General features: G+C 50.0%; 1 protein-coding gene across 5 annotated transcripts in view; it reads right to left on the bottom strand.

Moving 5' to 3' along the window:
- AGPAT4 (1-acylglycerol-3-phosphate O-acyltransferase 4) overlaps nucleotides 1-26,323 on the bottom strand; it is a 1,410,257-nt gene that overhangs the window by 22,310 nt on the left and 1,361,624 nt on the right. For all 5 annotated transcript variants that reach the window (XM_060029668.1, XM_060029670.2, XM_060029674.1 and 2 more), the window contains one exon: nucleotides 3,407-3,576. In XM_060029668.1, the coding sequence (XP_059885651.1) occupies nucleotides 3,407-3,576 (170 nt within the window). The remainder of the gene's footprint in view (nucleotides 1-3,406; nucleotides 3,577-26,323) is intronic.

Here is a 26,323-nt window from a genome sequence, read left to right as displayed (position 1 = left end):
CAACCCCGCAAGGTCACGACGCCCTCTCCCTTCCCTCCCAGTGCCTCTGCCAGCTCACGGCTGCATCAGACCGTGCACAGACGGCCACGGCCCCAGCACCGGCTGCTCCCCCAGTGCTGGGGGGTAGGGAGCTCAGTGCTCACCTGCTGCCCGCTCCCCACTGTCCCTCCACTGCTGGAGGGAACTTGGGGGCCAGACCATCTGGCGGCGCCCTGAGCAGGGCTACCCAGGCTCCAGTGAGAAGGGGAGCGGTGTCGTCCTAAGGGGGTGAGACCTGCCCACCCCCCGCTGGGTGGAGTGCCTAGAACTCCAGACCAAGAGGCAAGGCTCGTGCCCTTGCACACGACATTAGTTGTTTGGTTTTCAAGAGGAAGAAATGAAATCCAGTAGCTACGGTACTCATCGAGGCAGTCACGGCTGGAGACGAGCAGTCCCCGTGCCGTGGGCGGGTGGCCATTCTGCTTAAGAACTTTCATGCCTCTGCACCCTTGTGGGCCGCGTTGTAAAGTGATCGGCGTCAGAGCCTCTGCCTGGAAAATGCTAAAGGGCGCTGACACTCATGAGTCCACGAAAGCCTGCCCTGCTCAGTCCCGGGTCTCCTGTCCGGTCCAAGGTCCCCCCTCCCTGTCTGTGCCCCTGCGTCCTTGGTCCCGTCACTCCATCCCTGACCCCATGGTGGTGCTGAGGGTTTTCTTTCCTTGGAACGAGCCCCGCACAGACCGGGGGTGGGGGGGGGGGGTGTGCTGTGGCAGGACTGGAAACTTGGTCCCTCCAGCCATCACCCTGGTCATTCTCTGACACAAGGCACTCCCCCAGCCTTTCCTCTCAACACCCTCCAGGAGGAAAGAGCAGCAACTGGGAAATCAGAGTTACTAGTTCCTACCCTGGGGCAAATTCTTCACCCAAACGGAGGCTCTTCCCCTTTATCTATATAAAAAGTAAACAACAACCATACCATAGAGATTGAAAATAGCACAAATAAGGTGAAAGACGTGCATAGAAGAAGCCCGTGGTCACAAAGCCACCAGGGGGACCATGGCCACTGGAAAGTGCCTCTAAGTCCAACACACCTTCTGTTGCCCCAAATTACACGTTTCACATCCTGAGCATGAACATACCCAAGCTGCCTGCGAAGCCCAGAAAGTCAGCAGCTGCCCCCGAAGTGCGCGTGAAGAACCAGCGCTCCAGGAAGGCTAGCTTAGGCGGGATTAGCACTAGTTCCGGTCAGGAGGCAAAGACACCCCGTACGCTTTCTCCCGTAAGGGAAGAAGGATCCGGTCGTCGATCATCTGTATCCACGATGGGGTTCGGATTATGACATTTTTCTCTCCTCTCAGCGACAATAAAGCCACAGGGGTTTCCCTGGTGGCGCAGTGGTTGAGAGTCCGCCTGCCGATGCAGGGGACACGGGTTCGTGCCCCGGTCCGGGAGGATCCCACATGCCGCGGAGCGGCTGGGCCCGTGAGCCACAACTGCTGAGCCTGCGCGTCCAGAGCCTGTGCTCCGCAACGGGAGAGGCCACAACAGTGAGAGGCCCGCGTACCGCAAAAAAATTAAAAAATAAATAAAGCCACAGAACTGTAGCTAAGATCTCTGTCTGAGGCCTCTATGACAGAGAAAGGCAGATAATAGAATTTCTGGTTTTGTTCCTGAAAATATGTTTGAACACACACACACACACACACACACACACACACGTGTGCCTGCACAGACATCACGTCACTACTGGAAGAAGAAATAGGAAAGCAAAGGAGAAAACTGTTGGGAGGGCGGCCTGTCCATTCCTAGAAATCCTTTCAGTGCACTCACCCCCAGGCATTCCAGTTTTCTAGAAGTCTTAAGGTAGCAACAGTGATTTAACACACTGTTTCCATCTCTTGAAAAACTGCTAACGATCTTAGTTGCCTTTTGATAGTTTACCTGTACAACGACCATCATTTGTCCTAAAGACATTATTGGAACCTGTTTCTAAGCATATTTCCTTCTCTCACCTTTGGCCCCAAATTTTAAAAAAATGTTTAGGACTTCCTTGGTGGCGCAGTGGTTGAGAATCCACCTGCCAGTGCAGGGGACACGGGTTTGAGGATCCCCTGGTCTGGGAGGATCCCACATGCCACGAGCAACTGGGCCTGTGCGCCACAGCTACTGAGCCTGCGCTCTAGAGCCTGTGAGCCACAACTACTGAGCCCATGAGCCACAACTGCAGAAGCCCGCACGCCTGGAGCCCATGCTCCGCAACAAGAGAAGCCACCGCAATGAGAAGCCCGCGGACCGCAATGAAGAGTAGCCTCCACTTGCCACAACTAGAGAAAGCCCACGTGCAGCAACAAAGACCCAATGCAGCCAAAATAAATAAATGAATAAATAAATTTAAAAAACAAGTTTAAAAAAGCAAATACAAAATGTGTCCCAAGGCTATTTAGTCTCTTAGCCAAGGCTCTTCCCAACAGGCAGAGGCCAGCAGGACCCAAAGTTCCGTTTCCAACTCTGGGACTCCCAGGCACGTCTGGGACTGGACACACTGAGACCATCCCCAGGGAATCTGACCCAGGACTCTTGTCACATCTACTCTGCCTGGTCTTCAAACTCCTACCTTCTACACACTATGATTCTGTCTACATGGGCCACCAAAAGCAAGTGCGACGTGCGCGGGCCCCGCCTGTCTGCAGGGGACCGTTCCCGGGGGCAACACAGGATCTCCAGGTTCCGGTGCGAGGGGTCTCCGACTTTCCCAGCCCCGGGCTGGTCCACGCCGTGATTCCTGTCGGGATACCTGAGCCCGAGGACTCTGGTACTTGCTCCGGGCTCAACCAGCACAGCTCAATGTGTTAACCATGACAAAAGTCAACTGGGGAGTCCCAGTCCCAAAGGTATGCAAGAAGTCAAACTAGTTGGAGAAAAACAGGATTTTGTATTTATTCTGAATTCTGCAGGTCAAACGCTGTCGCCTAGGCACTCAGCTTTCTCACGTCCATGAGGATGAACATTCAGAGGTGAATTCTGCCCGTCAGCCAGGGAGGGAGCAGAGCACAGAGATTAAGAATACGACGCTGGACAAGTTCAAATGCAAACCTGCGTAACAGCTGTGCGACCACTGGCAGGGTATTTAACCGCAGCTTTTCAAAAAGGACAGGTGTCAGTTCCTGACTCCCAAATGTTTCTGTAAGGATTAAATACATTAATCGCACGTCAAATGCCCAGTGCATCATAACTGCTGAATAAACACGATCCTTACTCATAAGCAGATGTTCACTTGATTCTGAGCAAGGAGGAAAAGCAGTTGGTTAAGAACATTTCAACAAGTCTGTTGATGCTGCTGCAAACTCTGAACGACCGAGAGCGAAAAGACAAGTTACAGGGTTGAAGGAGAGAGACGTGTGAGATGGGAAATGCACGTCCGACTTACCCCTAAGACCCCGAAGCGCTCGGCCAGGCTCCAACCGCAGAGAAAGTCGATCTCAAACTTGTGGTTCAGAACAACGATGGCGTTTTCCTTCCCGTACTTGGGGTAGGCCCGGGGGTCCGTGTGGATGATGCACTCCGTGCCCGACCACCATTCCAGCAGCATCACCAGCTCTGGAACAAACCACCACAACAGACGGACCTTTATTTCACGCACCCTCTATGACTAGGGGTCTGGTCTGCTGGGCCAGGTGGCAGCAAGGCTCTGCCGCCCTGGCTGGAACGGAAAGCAACTTTGAGGGGTCAGGTTCTGGACCATTTCGGCCCAGACCCCAGTTCTTGAAGGGGTTTCGAAGCAGAAGGAAAAAAAGATCGAGAAAACTCCACGAGTCTCCAGGGGAGGAGAGGAAGCTTCGAGAAGGCAAATGACTTGCATTCCCTGATTAAGTACCTTGGGAAAAAATAAATCAGAAAGCCTGAATCCATCAAGAATCCACGCCCTTGTGTTTCCAGAGCCCTGAAAGGCAGTGTGAGGTGATGTACAGAATTCTTAACGTCCTTGGAAATGACTAATTGGGATACTTATAAACTCCATCAAAGAACTAAATGCCCAATTTTTCTCTCCCATTTACGACACTGGAGTGCACGAGGAATAATGCAGCACTGCGGTGAAACATCAGCACCTGAAGGGCACGGATAAATCAGGTCCGTTACCTTGCGGGCCTCAACGCAACTATTAAAACACTCCTGTAGGAGCTTGTGAAATAGGAAAGTCCTTTTTTGGGCAACAATGACCAACTTGCCTTTATGCTTCAGTGATACTTCTAACCTAGGTCACCAACATCCAACCCACGGGCCTCAGGACAAACCTTTATGGTGGAAGTTGTCCAGAAAACCAGCCGAAACTTGGCGATCAGATCTACAGCTACAGAGTGACTTTGAAAAGGAATTTTAGAGCTAAGCCTGTTCAGCAGATGCGTGGGTAGGTGGGTGAGCCCTCTGCGAAGGACACACCCCTTTGTATCACCACTTAGAGGGGTGCATGTTAGGCAGAGGACTCACTCATCACCCGCCCCTACACACACGCACACAGCCCAGCAGGTGTGGTCTTGACTCCAGCCAAGTGTCACGTGTGAAAGGCTTGGGCGGCTGCCCTTGGAAACCTCTCTCCTTGAGCTGGAGACTGTGCTTAGGGACTGGAGCCAGAACTCTCTAGAAGGCGCTACAGTCTAGTTTCTAAACGCGAGCACTGTGGGGCTGTGGACAGATGGACCGCATGGCACCGCAGCCTCCTCATCTTCGGAGGGGCGGCCTCACTGGCTTTTGTGAGAAGCAACGGGCAGGACACGCAACAGGCACTCTGCAATGTACATGCCAAGCTCCCAACAAACCCAGGCTTCAGCATCTACCAGTGTCATCAGAACCGAACCAGAACACACCCCTTACTTGACACTGAAGAGTCTGCCTATTCCTAGCCCCCAGGCAGCTGTCCACGGGCAGCGACACTGGTGGGACCTAGAGGTGGCCATCAGGGAGGGGAGGGCGCAGGGCAGCCCGGCCGGCGGGACAGTTCCCACCGTGTAGGAAGATGCTTCTACTGCTGCACTGATTTGTTCCAAGAGACGGGTGGGCGGTACCCACCTATCCCATTACTGGCCACGGAGCCCAGAGAAGCCCTGAGCAGAGGCGCGTGGAAGCAGCGAGATCAGGCTGAACTGTCGTTCCCTGTGACGCATCCCGCAAACACCTCCTGAATGCCTCGCTGTGCCACGCTGCTCCCTGCCCAGGGCAGGCCGGGCCCCCCTTCCACTTTCCCCAGCGCCCTTCGTGGCACTTATCACAGCTTGTGTCACAGTGAGATGACACCCCGGCCCCTACTGACCACAGGCCCCGCCAGGCACAGATCACCTTGCTTGGTACACCCTGACCCCAGCCATCACTCCAGAACCCAGCACTGTGCCAGCACATCTACGCTTCCAGCGAACACTGTTTGGTGACCTGATGTGTGCAAGCAGGATGGGAGGGGCTGGAGGTGTAGTAGCGAACCCACAGCTGCTCCCGGGCTCCCACCCTCCTGGAGCCTGCAGCCCAGAGGGAAGGCAGTCGCGCCCTCAAGAGGTGGTGTGGCCAGGAGAGCAGAGGCTCGTCACAGGATGGACGGCTGCTGAATACCATGCTCATGGACTTGGGGTCAGACCCAGTCAGGCTCCAGGCCTGCGGCTGCCACGCAACGGTTGTAAGACTTCTGGTCTGTTTCTCAATGTCCCCTAAATCTCCGCATCCTCGTCTGTGAATAAAGATAGGAAAAGCAGGGCTTCCCTGGTGGCGCAGTGGTTGGGAGTCCGCCTGCCGATGCAGGGGACACGGGTTCGTGCCCCGGTCTGGGAAGATCCCACATGCCACGGAGCGGCTGGGCCCGTGAGCCATGGCCGCTGAGCCTGCGTGTCCTGAGCCTGTGCTCCGCAACGGGAGAGGCCACAGCAGTGAGAGGCCCGCGTACCACAAAAAAAAAAAAAAAAAAAGATAGGAAAAGCTTCTAGAGATGCTGTGGGTATTAAATCAGGTCATGTAGTCAAGGCACCTAGCATGACGCTGCACATAGTAGGGGATCAGTAAGCTTCTTACTACTATTATACACACTAATTCTGTAGCAGTCCTGGCTCTGTGACTGGGGGAGGGGAGAGACAGAGAGAGAGAGAGAGAGAGAGAGAGAGAGAGAGAGAGAGAGAGAGAGAGTTACAGCGACTTCAGCACCAGAGTAAGCACTTATGATTTACGATTTCACAATAAAGGCAATGAGAAGTCACTGGAACATTTTTAAAGAGGCCAGAGCAGCACCTAATTTGCATTTTGAAATGGTCGCTCTGGCTGAAGTGGGAACAGATCAGAAGCAGGGAGGCCCGTCAGGGGGTGACTGCAGCAGCCCAGTGAGAGGTGATGGCAGCGGGACCAGGTGGTGACAGTGCAGAGACGCCTGATTTCTCCCTCATCTCAACAGGCTGTTAGCTACACAACTGAACACCGAATCTCACTGGATAAAAGAGTCTTCTTTCCTTTTTTCCCCCTTTTTTTCCACCAAGGTTTCTTTTTTTTTAATTCACAAGCAGTATTTACATTTATAGTCACAATGTAAAACAGTTCAATTAATCCAGAAGTATTTAGAGGAAAACGTGTAATTCCCCTCGATGGCCCTGCGGCGTGCCCGGCAGAATCCTCTTTCTTGTTTGTTTCCAGTTAAGGGACCACAAGGGACACTCTTGGGAGGTCTGACGGGTTTTGCAGGTCACACGCATCGCGGCTGACGTGCTGATTCACCTCCTCGGTATGAAGCAGAAGCTAGACCTGCAACAGCTCCAGCCCCTCCAGCCCCTCTGAGTCCTGGGCCTGGCTGTGTCTGCTCCTGGGAGGGCCCGGCTGCTGCAGGACCCCAGGCCACCCAGGTCACCCACGTCACCCACGCCAGGTGCAGCAGGAACCCACAGAGGTTTCGGTGTGTCCTCACGGGGCTGCGGATACTCCTTTCGGGGGTCCTGACCTCTTAATCATCCATCCATTTTCATCCATCACCCCTTCCTGACGACTCTCCCTGGGACTTCAAGCTCCAGCAGGAGCTGCAGAGACGAGAGCCCTCCCGGGCCAGCCAAAACGGCCCCACACACGACGAAGGGCCGCTCCCTTTACAGGTGTGTGCGTCCGCCAGCAGCTCTGCTCCTCTGGGTGAACTCTGCGGGGCACGTCCTCTGCCCGTGCCCCACCCTCCCCCCATCCCAGCTCCCTTCTCCAGGGTTAGCCATTAGGAACGGCTTGGAGAGTGGCTTTCTCGTCCTGTTCGTCGGAGTTCACACACACACACACACACACACACACACACACACACACACACACGTGTTTTCCCCCCATGAATGGGTTCATACTTCATCGATATTTGAAAACATATACGTATAGCTATTTTCTCCAAATGGTGTATTTTGGGCTCTCTCCATGTTAACACAGATACACAGAAGTATCAGCAAATAGTTACCGGGCTCTGGCCGTGGGCCACAGCCTTGGCCACACGGTATGGCAGTAAATCCTCACATTAGCCCTGTGAGAGGCACGATGATTGTCCCCATTTTAAAGATGAAGAAATAGAGGCACAGGGATATCTCTCACTCTACGAAACCGCCATTTTCTAGGTCAAAAATAGTCAGAATGGCAATGTCATGAGGGGTAACTAGCTGCGTGGCAGGTCCTGCTACAGTTATAGTATGATTTATTCAGCCATTCTGCCATCGATTAGCACTTCTTCCCCTTGTTTTTTATTGTTACAAATACTGTGGTAAACATCCTTGAAAATGAATGTTTAAAAAAAATTGTGAAAGTATTTCTCCAATATAGGTATACCAAAAAGTAGAATTATGGTATGCATAATTCCATGAAAACCATAAAAATATGGTATGCATAATAAGAGTATGCATACTTTAAAATTTTACATATATTTCTAAATTGCCTTCCAAAAAGCTCTAAATGGAAATGTCAGTATTTGTTCAAAGCAGAAGCTAGAGCAGAGGCAGGGGATACAGGAGGGAAAGGGAGGGGCTGCTGCACACAGAAGTGAAATCCTAGTTCAAGAGGGAGGACCTCTGGGCCCCAGGGTCGCATCGCCTCATCACCGAAAGGAGCGCCTCCCTCGTCCCTCCCCTGCCCTCCCCTCCCGAGGCCCTGGTAGGAGCTGACGCCTCATATCATCACGGTCCTCCCGCCCACCGCGATCTCAACCTGTCCATTAATCCCTGGGCCTTGTAGGAGAGAGGGGACACCCTGCTCACCCCATTCTCACCAGAAGTGTGGGCGGAGCCAGCAGGGCCCCGGTGGCTGTCAAACACTCGTTACAGACGAGATCTGCGGCCAAGGTTTCTTCCGTATAACGCAGCAGTTTTGAAGTCTCTTGTCCCATTTAAAGATGTTCAGTTTGCTAGATTTTGCAGTCTTTATTTTTGCTACTCCCCGAAGGCAGGGTGGCCAGAGGCGCTGGCGGGAGCCCAGCGCAGGCGCAGGCGTCTTCCCGAAGCTCAGCCACCTCTGGACCCTGCGATCTGGGGCCATGCCTGGCTCTGGCCAGTTACTGACGCCTGTTTGGCAAACTCCACTTGGAGACAGGTGGGGCCGGCGAGGTAATGGCCAGGGAGGGTTGTGAAGCACAGGAAGTGACCGTAAAATCCCAATCTGCTGCCTCCAATTTCAGGGGCTGATGGAAGGACCAAACCCAGGGGCTGTAAGAGCACACGGTCCGAGGGACAGGTTTGTTTTTGTTCGATTTGCTATTGCGCTGTGCAGCTCGATTACAGATAGGAAAAAAGAAGTAGATGGACAAAAGGGAAAGGGGGGGAGAGGGGAGAGGCACCTGGTTCATATTTGTAAAGAAGGAGGAAATGGTAACAACTAACATTCGCTGAGTCAGCTCACACATCACTGTCCCCATTTCACAGCTGACGGCATGGAAACACTGAGGCCAGGGAGCCGGTCCAGCTCCCACCGCTAGGAGGTGGGAGTGCTGGGCCCTAAACCCAGACAGGGGGATTCAGAGGGTCCACGAGGACACCAAAAGCCATGATTATATGGCGGAGGGGAGAGAAAGAGCATTTAGGGAGGGAAGAGATCAGAGGATGTTCAGAGTACAAGGGTCACACCCTTGACCTTGGGCAGCCCTTCTCTGGGAGAGGAAGATGCCCAAATCAAAGGCTGCTGTGAAGGTTAAATCTGCTAACGTGATTAAAGCATGTAACGCTTGCCCGCCCTAGAACCAGTGCTTTCCTTCCCCTCAGTACCACGACCACCAAGGATAGTACAGCAGTAACGACAGAAGAAATAATGAAGGGACAGAGAGTACAGCCAGGAAAGAACGAGCAGCACACGGGCGGGTGCCGACTTCTGGGCGGCCCTGCTGTCACCCCCAGATGTCCCTGTCCTCAGCTCTGACGTCCCTCCTTTCACTGCAGTCCAGATGCTGAGCAGCTGTGAGACCCGGCTCCTTCTGTGCTGGATCCCAGGGGTCGACACGCGCCCTGGAAACCCAACGATCCTCCAAGCCCACCGCCGAAGCCTCTGCAGCCCACGTGGGTGGAGGGCTGAGGGCCCCTCCTCCTCCACCAAACCTCCCCCCCCCCCCCCCCCCCCCCCCGCTTCCTGCTCGCACCTGCCACGAATGACATTCCTCTCCTCTCTCCAGCCCTTTCTGGAAGAAGTGCTGAGAATTCTAATAACAGAAGGGGGCAAAGTTCCTGCAGAAAAGGCCTCGGAATCCAGACTGATGATCGGAGTTCACTGTTCAAACAGCCAGAATTCCCCGCGTTGCAGATGCGGGCGACATGTGACCAAGGAAAATGGTATTTTTATAATCAACTTTATCTAACTTTAATAATTACATAATCACATGCATAATTATATGTAATCTATAAGCTAAGTATCTATAATTATGTACTCATAATAGTTTTTATAATAATTTAGCTGATAATAATTTAGGTTAAACATGAAAGAAACCTCTCTACCTCAAAAGCTTCCAAAATGCAAAATCGAAGAAAGTTTCTGGGGTTTGACGTGAGACCGCCCCCTCCTACACCCCCGGGGAGGAACACGCCCTGCCCTGGCCTTGGTCTCTGCACTCTCTGGGCCATGTTCAAAAGTGGGGATAAAAACATGAACTTGAACGGTTAGTGGAGCCGAGTCAACAGGGAGGTTTGGGGCCAGCTCTGACCTCGCCAGCCCCGAGGGAGCCCACGGAGACCCTGAAAAGAGGATGGAGTTCAATGAGCAAACGCACTTTCACACTATGGTGCTCGATACAGAATCCGGGACTTCTGATGCGAGACCAGCTGCCAACCGGTCCCCGTCTGCCTAGCAGGTCTATTGTGGAGACTCCCAGCCTTACCAACCGACTCACAGCCCCATAACTGGCTCCAAACACGGGTGAAGTCGTTCCTCCCTGCCTAGCTATACCCCGTGGACCATGCTCATCACTTCCTCTCTTTTCCTCATGCCTGTTTTCCTTACCTCGCCTTACCCATCCTTCCAGGCTCAACACATGCCCATATTTCCACGAAACCGCAGGTCCCAGGCCACCCAGACACGGGGCTTCCTAACTTCCTGCCTCTTATCTGTGCTCCACGCAGTTGGGCACTTACCTGTATTTTGTTCTGAATTATTTCTAGTTAATTCCGCAGCATAGACCTTTTGGCCACAACCAGATTTCAGCACTTCCTTTCCATGACACTGAACTAGGGACCCAGCTATACTTGCAACATTTCAGTCCACATCCCAGGCTTCCAGGCAGCTGCTTTTCCCACTTAGGTGCCCAGGTCGTTGAATGACACTGAGGCGAGAAGCCTATAAACAGATGCACAGTGTATCTATAGGGCTATTAACATTTCATAGGATGATTAGAAAAACAATGCCTAAAAAGGCTCCTTAGAACGCAGGGAAGTTTGGGAAGCCCTGCAGGACCTCTCTGAGAGAGACGGATCTGCTACAAGCTGGCCACGCAAGAAGCCAACTCCTCTGAACCCTGCAGCATCTCCATCACGTCCTCCCAGCCCAGCGGAAGCGCCTGTTTCTGTGCAGGCTTTGCCCTTGGCAGGGCACGGAGGGAATGGACTTGACCTGCTTGCTATGTTCTTGGAGCTCAAGTCTTAAAGAGTTAACGCTGCCACGTTGTAACCTTTCTCTCTGAGCCTTGAGACGGCAGGTCAGGGTGATGAGGGGCCATGAAAACACTTGCCTGCTCCTATCCCGACGTACACCCTGCAGTGAAGGAGACAGGAACCGGGTAACTGGCGCTGAGATAGAATTGGACCAAGCGCCGCCGGTATGAATGCTACAGGCGTTTACATTATGCACAGGGAGTGGTAACATTAGGAGCAGAAAAGCAGCTTTTTCCACTAAGTGGAGCCAATACTCGGCTGCCAATTACTGGGTCTCACTTTCAGGACCAGGCAAAACATCAAGAAGTACGACTGTCCTGAGTGACGCTTATAAAAGCCAGGTTGAAGCCCTCTGCTTCCCACCCTCAATCAAAACCCTGAGGTGGGAGGACAGGGAAAGGAAGGGTCTAGAACCCCACCTCCACCCCCCACTCTGGTGCCCCGATACTCTGGCTTCTCACAATTCCCTTCCAAGAGAGCAGCTCAGAAATCACTGAGCCCTGACGCCTGTGCCACCCGATTTCCAGTCCCTCCTTGTTCACCCAGTAATCAAATATTGAGGCAGTATGTTGGTAGATGCCAGGGGCTGGAGGGTAGGGGGGCGTTGGGGAGGGAGAATGGGGAGTTCGTGTTTCATGGGGACAGAGTTCAGCTGAGGAAGGTGAAAAATTGGGGAGATGGATGACGGTGAGAGTTGCACAACGACGTGAATGTACTTAGTGCCACTGACCTGTACAGCTAAATACGGTTAAAGTAGTGTGTTTTATATTGTGATTTTTACCACAATAAAAAAACATTAAAAAAAAAATATCGAGGCAGAGTCCACCAGATGCCCAGCACCAGTGCAGGGGCCTGGACGTGGCAGCGAACAAGCACACCTAGCAGGGGAGACAGGCAGTAAAGAAGCAAACAGCACATAGATGTACGTAACGTGGTAGCTGGACGGCTACAGGTGCTGTGAGGGCAGCAGGAAGGGGAAGGGCTGGGGGACAGGGTCTGGGGGGAGGGCTGATCTTTCACACATGGCCCAGAGGATGCCTCCCAGAAGTCTCTGAAGTTTAGCATGAAGCTGCCGTGATCTAATTGAAATGTGACCTGCTAGAAGGGAGCCTTTCCCAGATACGGGACTTGTTTTGTTCACGGGTGTGTTTCCAGTGCTGAGAGCTGGGGACCCACTGAGAGGGTGGCTTCGGCTGCTGCGTAGAGAATGACGTCAGCAGGCTCGGGTGGAGGCTGGCCACAGGGAGCGGGCTGCTGCAATCAGCCAGGAGAGAGGGGACCTGGGCTCGGTGGTGGTGGTCGTATGCAAGAGGGGTCAGGTTCAGGGTGATGCTGAAGGTGGGGAGCACAGGGCTGGCTGTCGGGCTGAATGTGGTAGAAGGGAAGGTTGAGGGGTGATTCTAAGATGTTTGTACTGAACGGCTGGGGACGCACCTGCTGTTGAGAGAGCTGGGATGCACTGGGAGGGAGGGCCAGGTGGCAGAGGAACTGGGCTTGGGTTGGGACATGTGAGCCTAGTGCGGGGCCAGCATCCTGGCTCAGAGGAGGTGTACGGGGACCGGTTCTGCCCTGCCCTGGCCTCGCTCTGCCCCAGCCTTTGACCGTTCCTTCCCTGTCCACTCCCCTTCTCTGTGGCCACTTCTATTTCTCTCCCAGACCCGGCCAATCATTCTCCTCACAACACCTTCCCACTCACTCGTCACCAGTGAGAGTTACTGGTCAGGCTCCCATCCCGTCCAGCCCTCGGCAAGGCGAGGAATCTGGCGTCACTGTGCCTAGAGGCACCCGAAGCTTGGGAGTAGCAAGCACCGTCAGCACCCAGATCTAGAATCCACTTCCCCACCGCCTTTCCCGTCCAGGGCACACTACCCACCATGAGGGAAAGCAGCAGTGCATAGATTGTTCTTGTGGACCCATCTGAACCTGGACCCACCCAGCATTTACGTCTAACTCCTAGTTTACCATCCAGGGAGGGAGGACCAGGGTAAACTCCACTCCAGTGAGCACTCACACACACCCAGAAGGTGGGACACTCCACAGGTCAGGGGCGTTCTAAGCTAAGAAAGGCTTAAAAGATGAAACAACCAAATGCAATGTATGGACCCTACTGAAATCTGAACTTAACACTCCAAATGTTTAAAAAAAAAAAACAAAAAGTTTGGAAACAACTGGAGAAATCTGAATATAGACAGTATTACATGATAACTAAAAAAAATGACTAACTTTGACAGTTGTGATAACAATGTGCTTGTTTTTAATCTTAAAAACAAGCCCTCATTCTCTATAAAACACACCTCATGATAATTTGGGGTGGTCATTCATGACATAAAATATCTGGGATTCGCTTTATAAATTTTCAGCAATTGATCAATGAATAAGAATTCAGTATAACAAAGTATTTACAATATTTAAATCCAAGTGATGTGAATATGGGGAATCCTTCTGCTATTGTCTTTACTCTTACATGTATTTAAATGTTTCGTAAAAGGAAAGTGAAAGGAGGCAAGTTCCCTCTTTACTCAGAAGAGTGAGTCCAGGGTCAAAGGCAGCCCCCAGACACGTCAGTCCTGCCTCAACCACTCGCTGCCACGTCTCTAGGGGCAACCGTGGGAGAGACACAGACGGAAACCCTAAGAATATACCCATGTGTAAAATGCAGACCAAGACCACACGGGATTTCCATTTTTGAAATTTCTGAGATGAAGGCCACTATACAACTTGAAAATGCCTTGCATCTCACTGCCACTCTATCAAGCAGTTAAAAGGTCTAAAGTCCCCAGAGTGCGAAGGTGTTCACTTCTCTGCTCTCCTTTGCTCGCCATGTGGAGAAGTAAGAAATTCTCGGAAGCTGGCAGTGTTCCACTGTCCCTGCGGTCACCAGGTAAAGTCCAAGCCACAGAGGACTCAGGCCGCAGGGCTTGGACCCCTGAGCCCAGCCCTTCTCAGAGTGACTTTGAGGAATTGCAGCTCCCCCCCCGGCCCTGCCTCAGCATCCTGACGGCTAAGGTGGAGCCAGTGCCCACCGCGCGGGCTGTGCTGAGGCTCCTGTGTCAGTGCCCGGCGGTGACTCTGCTCTTTAAGTTACTGCCTTTGGGCGATGTCTCTGACCTTAGTCAAATGAGCCGGTACTTAGCGCTTTCTCTGCCAGGTCTCAGCATCACAGGGGAGAGATGGCGCACGTGTAAGCTGCCAGGCTCCTACAGGACCTGACATCAGCAACGTCCATGGTAAAGGGGAAATTTTCAACACATTGCAAAGGATCTGGCTGAGAGCAGACACTCAAGGGACCGCTACCCCTCTGCTCCCTCCAACCCTTCACACACCGACACCGCTCCTGTTGCCCTGGTCCAAATCCCAGTGGCCCTCAAGACACACGTCAAATGCCCTCCTTTGGAAAGCGGCCCCAGACCCCAAGTTCTGCAGGGTCCTTCCTTCTGGTCTCATCGGTGCCTCCTACTTAGCGAGGGCGGGTATAGGCCTCAGGGCTTGTTCACACTCTTGAGTTGTGACTGAAATGTGGGGTCATTCAAATTCCCAGAAGCTTCTGGAAGCTTAGACGTCTACTACCTCCCTCCCCCTAAGGTCCCAGTCAGAGTGGTCCACCCAGGATTACTTGCTAAGTTGTTTTAAGGAAAGAAAGGCCTCTCGAAGCCAAGAAGTGTGAAGGCCGTGGGCGCATTCTGCGGTGTTTCCCTTCCCATGTGCACAAGGATGTTACAACCTGGTGAAGCCTTGGGTCCAAATGTTCCACTTGAAGATGGAAGGCCTTTCCCTATGTCACAGAATGCAAGTTACCCTTCTGAGGCCAGGGTGTGCACTACAGCTGTGTGGGCGAACACACACTCCACCAGTGAACCTGGAAATGATGTGTAAGATGGTTTTCTCAAAGTAAAACTGTAAAAACAAACACCAAGGCACAGACCAGAGATATGCAAGAGGAACCTTAACGAGAACACATGGATTCCAGGCCAAGCCTCAGGCACCAGCTTTATTTCAAGACATGGGCACGTGGTGGAAAGAAAAAAACCAACCAGAGGGCACACTGGTACTTCAGGAGGAAAGGCTGTGCTCCCCGCCAGGAGCAATGCCAGCCCGACACGCTTCTCACACTGCACACCCAGTCCCTGGTGGGGTCACTGCACAGCCACCCAGTGCAAAGTTACCCATCCACGTCCTGGATGTGACCCGAGCTCACATGCAGATCAGCCCTCGGGGCAAAAGTGTGTTGATCAGCAAACAGAAGCCTTCACTCCGTCTCATTCTCTCCACTGAGAAGCAGATTATTACCTGTATTCTAATTTTACACCTCAGTGTTTCATAAGATTGCTTAGTATGAGTTCAACAGAACCTGATTAAAATAATAGTAGAGCAAATGTCTCAGCCTAAAAATCTGGGGCCCAGACTCTGGAATGTGGTACTCTTAAGGGTACAAGCAGCTTCGGGGGACTCTGTCCACCTCCCCGCACGGCTTGGAGCTCCTCTACAAACAGCCATGGTGTATGTTGCCAAAATTTTAACTTATAGCAAACTCACAGGCCATCTGCTCACACCTCTAGTGACCCCTGCCATCCACTGCCTACTACGCCAGTCCGTCAGTCCACCAGGCCCACCTGTTCCGTGTCTAGGGCCATCATCCCTTTTCCATTTTCACAGTTGTCTCCGTCATCCCTTGATGACCTTCTATCCGGTCTCTCTGCCTCCAGTGTCACCTGCTCCTCTCGTCCAGTCTGTGCCCAGTGCCAGCTTAACCCCGCCCGCACCCTCACTGAGTCCTCACCACCCACACAGGAACTGAGACTCCTTAACCAGGCCCTACTGCTTGGCGCACCCTCTTTCTGCCACATACTTGAGCTAAGGTCCAGTTGAACTACATGCTGCTCCCGGAACTAGCTAGATGGAACTCTGTGTACCTATCCTTGGCCTCTGGCCAAGCCCTTCTCTTGGCCGGAAAGGCCCTTCTTTTCCATAGAACTTCCAAACCTTATCTGTCTTCCAAGTTTCAGCTCAAACGAGATCTTGCCCATGGAGTTTCTCTTGACCACCCCTCAACCTCCATTAGAAGTAATTTGTCTTTCTTCTAAATCCCCCCTTAGGGACACTGTGCCCATGACACTTTGAAGTCAGACAGACCTGATCTGAATTCCCATTCCATCACTTACTAGCTCCATGACATGAGCACAATTCCTTAACCTCTCTGGCCTTCCGTTTTATCTATAAAAAAGGAATAATAAAATATCACTCACAAAATGATTATGAACACTTAATGAGACTAATGTTTGACCAATGTCTGCGTAAGAACTACAGCCGACAGCGGTGCTGGGCAATCACCTTTCTTCCTTGGACCTTATGTTCCTTCTCACATGTTCAGTGCTGTTTGCTTTGGGTTGGTTTTCCTTCCACATGGACCATATAGTCCCTCGGGGAGGGTTTCGTCTCATCCAATTTGTTGTCGTGCTGCCCACAGAATGCAGAATAGGACCGGCACAGATATCCACGAATATGTGTCATTTCACAGCTGGTGATGGCATGACTTGTAGCTAAGAGACGCTTCACAAGGGTCCCAATCATGTCAAGAATCAGTGAAGGATGGCAGAGTCCTCGGACCCATTTAAACACTTAAAAACCATTTTTTTAAAGCAAGAAGTGACTAATCTCCTCAGGAACACTTTGAGCAGAGTTTAAAATCTACCGAAGATAAACACCTACTCTAAATGTTCACCTTCCCCTCATCGAAATATAGTGAGGCTTCTGTTCATAATTCAGATTCATTACTCAGAGAAATACATATATTGTGATTTTTTAACAGGATAAAAAGAAATGGACCTGTGCTCTGCAACGGGAGAGGCCACAACAGTGAGAGGCCCGCGTACCGCTAAAAAAAAAAAAAAAAAAAAAAAAAAAAGAAATTGAGATGCTGAAATATACACAATTCACAAAATAAATTTTAGGGCCAGAAGTGTGAAAGAGACACTATGCCGGAATTGTTTCTTAAAAACTTTTTCTCCACGTGAGACTTTGCTCCCTTCTCTCAGCCTAGGAGGCCACGGAGACTTTGCCCCTTTGGCCTTTTCCAATACGGGACCAACTTCTTGGCCAGAGTAGCTTTTCATTATTGAGGACAATGTGAAGATTGTTTACTCTTCCCTGACTTGTAACAAATGAGGTCCAGAGAGTTCTGGATCTATCCTAACGTCAGTTATTTCCCGAGAAACTTCTCGTGTTTCAGTAAGGTAATATTCTGTCCCTGTTAAAGGTTGCCAGATAGAATGCAAAGTGCCCAGTGAAATTTGAATATCAGATAAACTTCAAATTATTTTCTAGCATAAGTATGTCTCCTGCAATACTTGCTGGAAGATACACTAGCGTATGAGCCGTGCAATGTCTGGAGCATAATTCGCAATGAAAATTATTCGTTGTTTATCTGAAATTCTAATTGAACCGGAAGTCCTGAATTTTTATTTTATGAATCTGGCAGTCGGAGTCCTTATCAACCCAGCAATAACCATGGCAACAAGCACTGCTGGGCTCTAGGAACAAGCTGGAAGCTAAGGGTCAGCGTTGAACAGCCATCCACAGCCCCACGGGGCTCTCACCAGCACCACCTCGTACAGCCAGAGCGGTCGTCTGGTGACGTGGGCGTTTACTCCCCGTTTGACAAATGACAAAATGGAAGCCACAGGGCTTTCCCGAGGTCACACAGATTTGGGGGAGCAGGGCCACTGCACTCGGCGGCTGCGACCTGGAATTCCCGGAAGCCGGGGGCACATTTCTGTCGTCCTGCGGTCTCATGAATATGCAGAGCACGTGTTTCTGAGAATCGTAGCAATTTTCAGATGAACCTGTGCTTCAATTATATCTCAGTCTAATTCTCCAAGGTCCCTGGGAAATCATCTTACTGGGATTTTTCTGAGCTGTGTCTAATCGAGTCGTGAAGCCAGCGAGTGGGCACAACAACCAGCCACTAAACCCTAATTGCTTGGCAGCCCTGGGAACACCAAGGCCAAGCGTTACGAGGCTCTGCCATCTGTGAACTGTCCCAGGTAATCCCCATCCCGTCTCGTTACCGAGGCTAATTAACGCGGGCCGAGCCAAGGCTGATGCGACGTCTCCAGCACCCAGAGCGCCTGCAAGGCAGCGAGAATGAGGGTGGGGTCACCCAGCCCAGGCTGACTGCGGGGGGGACAGTGGAAGGACATAAGTGAGATGGAGGTGGAAGTAAGGGAGAGGGGGAGTCAAGGATCCAGGGCGGAAGTGAGAACCAGTATCTACTGAGCACATGCTGGAGGCAGGCAGTGAGCCTGTCACCTACTGCAGCTCATTTATCTGACCCCAGAGTCACGTGGTAGGGTTAGTATTACTCCATACTGATGCAGAGACTGAGGCTCAGAAAGTTCTAGTAACTTGCCCAGGGTCACAAAGAGAGGAAAGGTTTCTCTCTGGTTTGTGCAGCCCCAGGACCCAGGCCATTGGGGTCAGTGGGAGGGCCCAGCCTTGCACTGTCGCTCAACTTCCTTCTGCTTTACTCTTTCCATCACCCCTTCTCCACCTACCATCCCCCAGCCCCCTCATTGCCGCCCCAGAAGAGGCCAAACAGGAACTGTGGTGCAGTTCTTTTGAATATTTGTTTTAGTTTCAATGAAGTGCTGTACTTGGGCAGGCCCTGTGCTCTAGGCCACATTTTACCAGTTCTGAGATGCATACTGTTCTCACGTTAACATGCCTGAAGTCGAGCACCTCTTACTATCCATGGTGTGCCTAGTTTAATTTCTTTTTCTTAGAGATCTATAAAATAAGGATGCACCTTACAATCAATGACATCTTAGATTCTATGAAATACAGAAATTTAAAATACAGGGTGACCGTATCAAGCTGGGTCTTAGATGGGATGTGTCTTGTATGTGGCCATGCGTTTGGAAAGGGCCAGGGGTTGCGGGTTGGAAAGGAAGGATGAATAGGTGGAACACGTGGGATTTTTAGGGCAGGTAACTATTCCGTAAGACACTCACGGTGGATACATGATACTATGCATTGATCAAGACTCACAGAATGTACAACACAAAGAGGGAACCTGTTGTAAACTATGGACCTTGAGAATATCAGTGTATCAACACTGGTTCATCAATTGTAAAAAGGGAACCACATTAGTGCAAGATGTTAAACTAGGGGAAACGTGTGTGTGTGTGTGTGTGTGTGTGTGTGCGCGCGCGCGCGCTGAGGCAAGGGGTGGCCAGTGTATGGGAGCTATCTGTACGTTCTGTACAATTTTTCTGGAAACCTAAAACTGCTCATAAAAAATAAAGTTTATTGATTTTAAGAAAACACAAGAAGGTGAGTTGATCCTTTTATATTTCTTCCATAAAAAAATGTTACAGAAAACACAAAGTTTTGTTTTACGTTTCTGTCTTTGGCAGATTTTCAGCTAGTTTCAGTTACCTGTGACCCATCAATGGAGGAGTGACAGGAGTTTTACCTAGAAGAAAGTAAAACGAAGTGCTATCAGACCCTCAGGCCTTAAGATAGTGTTCAAGGGAGTAGAAAGATCCCCGCTGGGCCTCAACCTCCGAACACCCCAATCTCACTCTCCAATCACGTGGATGACAAACGAAGATCAGCAATGTGCCTAGTCCCAAGAGGGCTGAAGGGAAGAGGAACGATTTAAACACAACCTGAAACACCCAGCTCTAAAGACAAGCAGAAAGGAAATTACTAGAAAAGTCAATGGCTTTGGCTCACTGCCACCCTTGGTGTTCAAATCTCCCAAGCATCTCTCCACTGGTTTCTGAATCCTTTAAGAATACAATATTAAGGGACTTCCTTGGTGGCGCAGTGGTTAAGAATCCGCCTGCCAATGCAGGGGACACGGGTTTGAGCCCTGGTCCGGGAAGATCCCGCATGCCATGGAGCAACTAAGTCCGTGTGCCACAACTACTGAGCCTGCGTTCTAGAGCCCGCAAGCCACAACTACTGAGCCCACGAGCCACAGCTACTGAAGCCTGCATGCCTAGAGCCCGTGCCCTGCAACAAGAGAAGCCACTGCAATGAGAAGCCCGTGCACTGCAACGAAGAGTAGCCCCTGCTCGCCACAACTAGAGAAAGCCCACGCACAGCAACAAGGACCCAATGCAGCCAAAAATAATAAATAAATTTATTTATTTTTTAAAAAGGAAGCATATAATATTAAGGAGGCTAACAATCAGATTCCAAATATGATGACACGTTTACTAAGTGCTTATTATGGGCTCTGCATAGTGACGACGTATGCAGGACAAGGATGCCAAGTAGCAGAAAGAAAATAAACCAAACATCTTAGATAAAAGTGGAGAGATGTTCCACTCCCAGCAGTTCCAATGGCTGACGGAGCTACAGCCAGACAAAAATAAAGATGTGTGTATTTTTCTCCCACCTGTCATGGTCCTGGAGACACTGACTGAGTAATTAAGAACACAATCAACGTTAAATTGCAGCCATTTGACTTCTGTAGGTTGAGCTTTAAAATATCAATAACAAAGATTCTGTCAGGTACAGTTTATATGAGCTGAGAGACAGCGTCCACATCCATCCAGATGGTAAAGATGTGGTTGCACAAGATACAGTTAACGCGGACAAAGTTAAACTGGAGGGACGTTGCCGTTGCCTTAGTAAGCTGAAACTCTGAAGTCAAGACACACTGAGTTTGATTAGTGACTCCAGTTTTTCTAGGTGATGACCTTTGACACGTTGTTTAATTGTTCTTCTTTCAATCTTGAAGACAGAAATGGTGCTTTCAACTCTTAATTCACACACCCCCTGCCCTGATGACCAGAACTGTACAGTGTATGAGGACGTGAACTGTTCTCCTTCCTGGACTTATAGTCACTGTCCTATTTTGTGCATTTTATTTGTCCCACACTTTCTTTCTTCTCTCTCCTTTCTTGCCTTCTTTTGGAATAAGTATTTTAAATCATTTTCCTAGTGTAGAGGTTATACAGTCTTACTACCCTCTAAGTAGTTACCCTAAAATACTTTCCATGGATGGTCTGATACACTGACCTGTCAGCAGGGAGCACCTCTCCTTACTTCTGGTTTCATGAGTAGAGACCTTTCTCTAGGGAAATGCCTGTCCTCTCAGCACGCCTTTACTCTCCTGCCCCGAAGGTAGAGCAGTTCACATGACTGGTGAGTTTGGGAAGGTTGAACGGACATTCCTGGCTTGGCCCTGCACCTCCTCCCCAGCTGTGCACCCTGCCCCTCCCCAGGAAGTGCTCTCTTGGACCTTAGGAGGTGTCTGGGCTGCTTGGGTAAATCTCCCAATATGGGGGTTCAGCCAGCAGACGCATTTGGCTCTCACACACAGCTATAACTTCCGAAACAGGCTCTATCAGCGGTAAAGAAAATACTTTGGTCACCATCTTCCATGCCTTTGCTTAATTTCTCAAATTGTTCAGAGAAATAACCGAGAAGGGTACTATTCTTTGGGGTCCTCTTGGAGATGTCAGTAGCATCTATGTCCAAAATTATTATCCAAAATTCCATATATTGTTTTCTCAAAAAAATTCAATTTAATTTAACCACTTCAGAAACACTATTCACAATTTAAAGCAGATGTCCCGTTGAACTCCAAATCAAGTTGAAGGGTAACTCAAGACAAGAAATTGGCTACTGTTTTCAGGGTGAGTTTCCAGCTCTCTCTTTCCAATGGCAAGTCTTCCCAAATAAAGGGGAAAAAGGCAACTATTCAGAGGAGACAAGCACAGTAGGATAACAACGGAACTGGAAAAAAACCTGGATCATACACACTTTTTAAGAGAACATTTATTGTGTGGCGTGTCCTGCAATGAATACAGTCATTCGAAGCTTAAAGCCAACAAGGGATTTCATGATCCTTAGAACTGGCAGCTCATGCAGTAGCCAGTCATCTTTAAAAGCCTAAAGTAGCTTCCTAGAGGGCACTTAATGTCATAGCTCACTCAGCACGTCCATAGCGTATGCAGTAAAAGCATACTTAGTAGACCTTCATCAAGTTGTCAAGACTCAGAGGGAGAAAAGAGAGATCTAACGCATCAGGCTGTGCCAGGCATCACTCATCTTCAGCTCCTCTGAACGGGAGAGAACTCTAGGAAAGCCATCCTTTATCTCAGATCCAAAACTACGTGCACAGATACTTTACACAGGGAAGCTTAACACTCCCCCGGGCTCGTGCTACACATGCTATTATCCTAACTCTCTTTGGCAGCTGCGGTGGCTGGTGGGCAGCCCAACTCCCTCGGCTCAGGCGTTTAAGGCAAGTCTTGAATATGAAGTTCTCAAGGTCCACTCCAATCCTATTTCCTTCCAAAGCATTCTGATCTTGTTAAATCTCCCCCCAACTCTTGCACAGTGACCCGAGCATCTCCCTCTGTCTCACAGGTTTCATATTCATATGTTGCTGCACGTCTTGATATTCTAGGCCCCTTAAAGATGTCAGAAGTTTAGGATGAACATTGCTTGATGGATACCACAAGTCACAAGAAAGAAAAGTAATGTTGACCTCTTCCTTGAACCATTGGGTTCATCACCTTAGAGCGCCCTCTTGCCAAGAGACTGGGAAATGCAGCAGTTGGGAACATGGCTAAGTTACATGTGGGGTCCTGAATGTTGCACTTTTACCAACATTTAAAGCAACAGTAATAAAAATTCAGGAACTGGAGAGTCTGGGAGGTGGGAGAAAAGCAGGAGAAAGGGTCTTGGAACTAGGAGAAGAGAATGTTTCAGAAAGAAAGAAGCAGACAGTCAGTGCCAAATGCAACAGAGAAATCCCATCCAGTAGCATGTGACTGGGTTAACTCTGCGAGGAGCTGGACTGGGTAGGGGGCAACCTAGCACCTCAAGTAGGTCTGAAGCCACAGAGTTAGGGTGAAGGCTAGACTGAAGGGTCATCGTTCAATTTAATGTGTTTAATCCTGGAAACAGGGAGAAGAAAATGTGGAAGAATGAGTAGCAGCATGATGTCCGGGAGAGTTACCTCGGGACAGATTCCTGAGCAAACATTCAGGGGGCACCATTCCAGGTGCTGGGAACTCAGTGAACAAGAGAAACAAATCTCTGTCCTCAGAGAACCTGTAGATGAACGGAGGAGGCCATGACAGACAAGCAGACAGTGGTGTGTACTTTGTGGGAACCAGGAAATGGCAAAGGAGTCTGTGTGACTCTTTCAATGGGGTGCGGAAAGCATCAGAGCTGGGAAGCCCTGTCTGCAGGATTTCAGTTTATCAGAGCTGGTCAAACATACGCAGACTTTACCTACATTCCCCCAAACCACTTTCCCAGACTCTGTTCCACGGAGCCCCGATGCAGTAACAAACTATCAGGTGATGCTAGCAAGTGTTTTGGGAGATCGGTCTTTTGGAGAAAATGACACCAGCCAATCTCTTCACCTCTGGACCTTTCAGAACGTTGTGTGCTCGTGAGACTTTTCCGAGAGGGGCCCCAGCACCACACCTCCTGCCCCTACACACAGGGATATTAATAAGGATCTAGCCTTCCAGGAAACAGTCAGGGGCTCCCAATGAAGTAAGTGCACCTGCTTCTCTTTGTCCTCCACGTTTTTTTCCATGTAATCTCGGTAAACATTCTCACAGTCTAAGCCTAGTTGGTCCCTCTTCTGGAAAATCTTCCATAACGGTGGTTCTCTTTTCCAACTCCCAATGCTCCCAAGGGCTGAGCCGGGCAAATCAGCACCAGGCTGGCTCCCCTCCTGCCTCAGGGACTGCGCTGCTCCTAACCAGAGCCGTCAACTTGTAGAAGCTTCTAGAAGGATGGGGGGCGGGGGAGGAGAAGAGTCTCTGAAGGAGAGCTGCTGACCCAGCCCCTCCTCCTCCCAGTGAGGTCATGGCAGAGGCCACTGGGCCAGGAGGGTTAAGTGCCCCGTGGGCGTTCGAGTTCTGGGAATAAAACTGCTTATCTGGGCTTCAGAGGAAACGTCCCCATCAATCGATATTCACTGTTGATTGACTGCAATATGGTCTTGGCCTCACCATCAACAGCCCTGATAAACTGCGTACAGCATTTACGCACACTCCTCAGGGCTAGCAACTTGTTAGTTCTAGCTTGATATTTTCTCTTTTTGGTGTGTATGTAACCGTCACGTCTGTTTTTACCCCCAGTCTTCCTCAGTGTCCCATATTTCTTTCTTGCCTCACTCTTCTTTTATATTTTTACATCTTTCCCTTAACTCTTCTATAATAAAGGATGGGAATACACTTCTGTTGTACTTACTCATATGCTTATGGAAGAGTTTTGTGTTTCTTTCTTTTCTAATTAATTTATTTTTAAGTTAATTTATTTTTTTGCCTGCGTCGCGCAGCATGTGGGATCTTAGTTCCCCGACCAGGGATCGACCCTGTGCCCCCTGCAGTGGAAGCGCGAAGTCTTAACCACTGGACCACCAGGGGAGTCCCAAGTTTTATGTTTCTCAATTTTTAAAGTGGATAAGTAAAATGATTTATATATTCTTTCCAAAATATAATAAAAGCCTCTAACTTACACTGCTTATTTTATACCTAATTGTAATCTTTAAATAATTTTTCCCTCCATGGCCACGGTTCTCGGCTGGAGGTGGTACTTTGTCTCCTCCCCCATCCACAGGACCTTTTTTCCATATTTAGAGACATTTTTAGTGGTTACAACTTGGAGGAGGGCTGTTACTGGCATCAGAGGGTTGGGGCCAGGGATGCAGCTAAACCTTCTACAATGCACAGAACAGTCCCCATAACAAAGAACTTTCCAACCCCAAGTGTCAATGGTGTTGAGGTTGAGAAACTTGCTTTATGGCCACCAACACTGAGGAAGATAAAGCAGCTTTGTACAGTTTTGGGGTTGGATTTAGATACAGACTTGCTCAGCCTGGGTTGAATCCTGGCTCAACACTGGCTAGTTGTGAGACTTCGGCCCAGTTACTTGACCTCACTGTGCCTGGTTTTCCTCACCTGTAATGGTCGTTCTGAGGTTGAAATAAGCGAACATGTGAAAAGAGCCTGGGATAGTGCTGGAAACATTTTATGCACTATTGCTCATTTGCCCTTTACTTGGGCTGTGTGTAAGTGTCAACACCAACAGAGAAACTGACCTAGAGCTTGTAGGTGTTTTCAAATGAACACAAGGTTACATAGCCTGCTGAGGGGAAAACACCCTGTTCATATTATCCAAGATTCTATATTTTAAACTCTAGAAAATCCTCAAACCAATCTATACCAGAATTAATGCTAATACTGATTCATTCTCTAACGTCATAGGGTTTGTTTTTGAAATCCACGATGCAGTAAGCCTTTGGGATAGACTATCTATGTTCTAAACATTTTTCACTGGCCTGGTACAGAACATCTGGATATGACATGCCCACCAATGCAGGTTTTAAAGGATTCTAGCCTGGTAATTCTAGAGAAATTACAAAAATCGTTCATTGGCCTCTTAGCCTCTTCTGCCTAAACAGCACGCTACAACACTGTGCATCAGACTTGCAGAAACCTATAAAAACCTTTCTACAGGACTGCAGACATCTTTGGCGGGCATCTGATATCACCTCCTCCACGTACCTTCGGGTCATGCTCGCCTCTCCTACGGCTCATTCACTGTTCAAAGCTCAGGGCCTAAGGAGGCCAAGGTTAAGGGCTCCAACCACAGGTGGGCACCTTGGCTTGGTTCCGGCCATGGCTGGGGTGATGGCTAGTTTTATGTGTCGACTCAGCTAGGTGATACCAACCCACTTATTTCATCAAACACTAACCTAGGGGTTGCCGTGAAGGTACCTTGTAGATGTGGCTACGTGTATCAATATATATCCGTATATTGTTCCTCTGGAGAACCTGATCGATACAGCTAGCCCGCCAGCCCCTTGATGATGGTGACCGGCCAAGGGAACAGTGGCCACATTCACCACCATCTCTGGGGACATCGCCTGGGGTCATGTGCCACTGCACAATGTGAATTCTTGCATAAAGAAGATATGCCTCATGGCTCCCAAGAACACCAGCTTGCCCTGTACAATCGCCACAGATTCCTTCGAGCACTACTAGAGTGACGTGGAAACAAAGACAGGGGGAGACGGAAAGCTACTAAAGAGTGTTTCTAGGGAACCCAAATTCGAATTGGGATGAATCAGGGCATAAAGTGGAAGGAAGAAATAAGGAAAGAAGGAAAAAGGAAAAAATGAAATTCTGCACTAGTCCTTCGATCGGACCCCAGTGAAAAGTGCAAACCTGTGCCTCACTTCTCTGGAAAAAGCACAGTAG

The sequence above is a fragment of the Delphinus delphis genome, chromosome 14 (assembly GCF_949987515.2).
Source record: "Delphinus delphis chromosome 14, mDelDel1.2, whole genome shotgun sequence".
Classification (NCBI taxonomy): Eukaryota; Metazoa; Chordata; class Mammalia; order Artiodactyla; family Delphinidae; genus Delphinus; species Delphinus delphis.
This window is presented reverse-complemented; position numbering and strand designations above follow the sequence as displayed.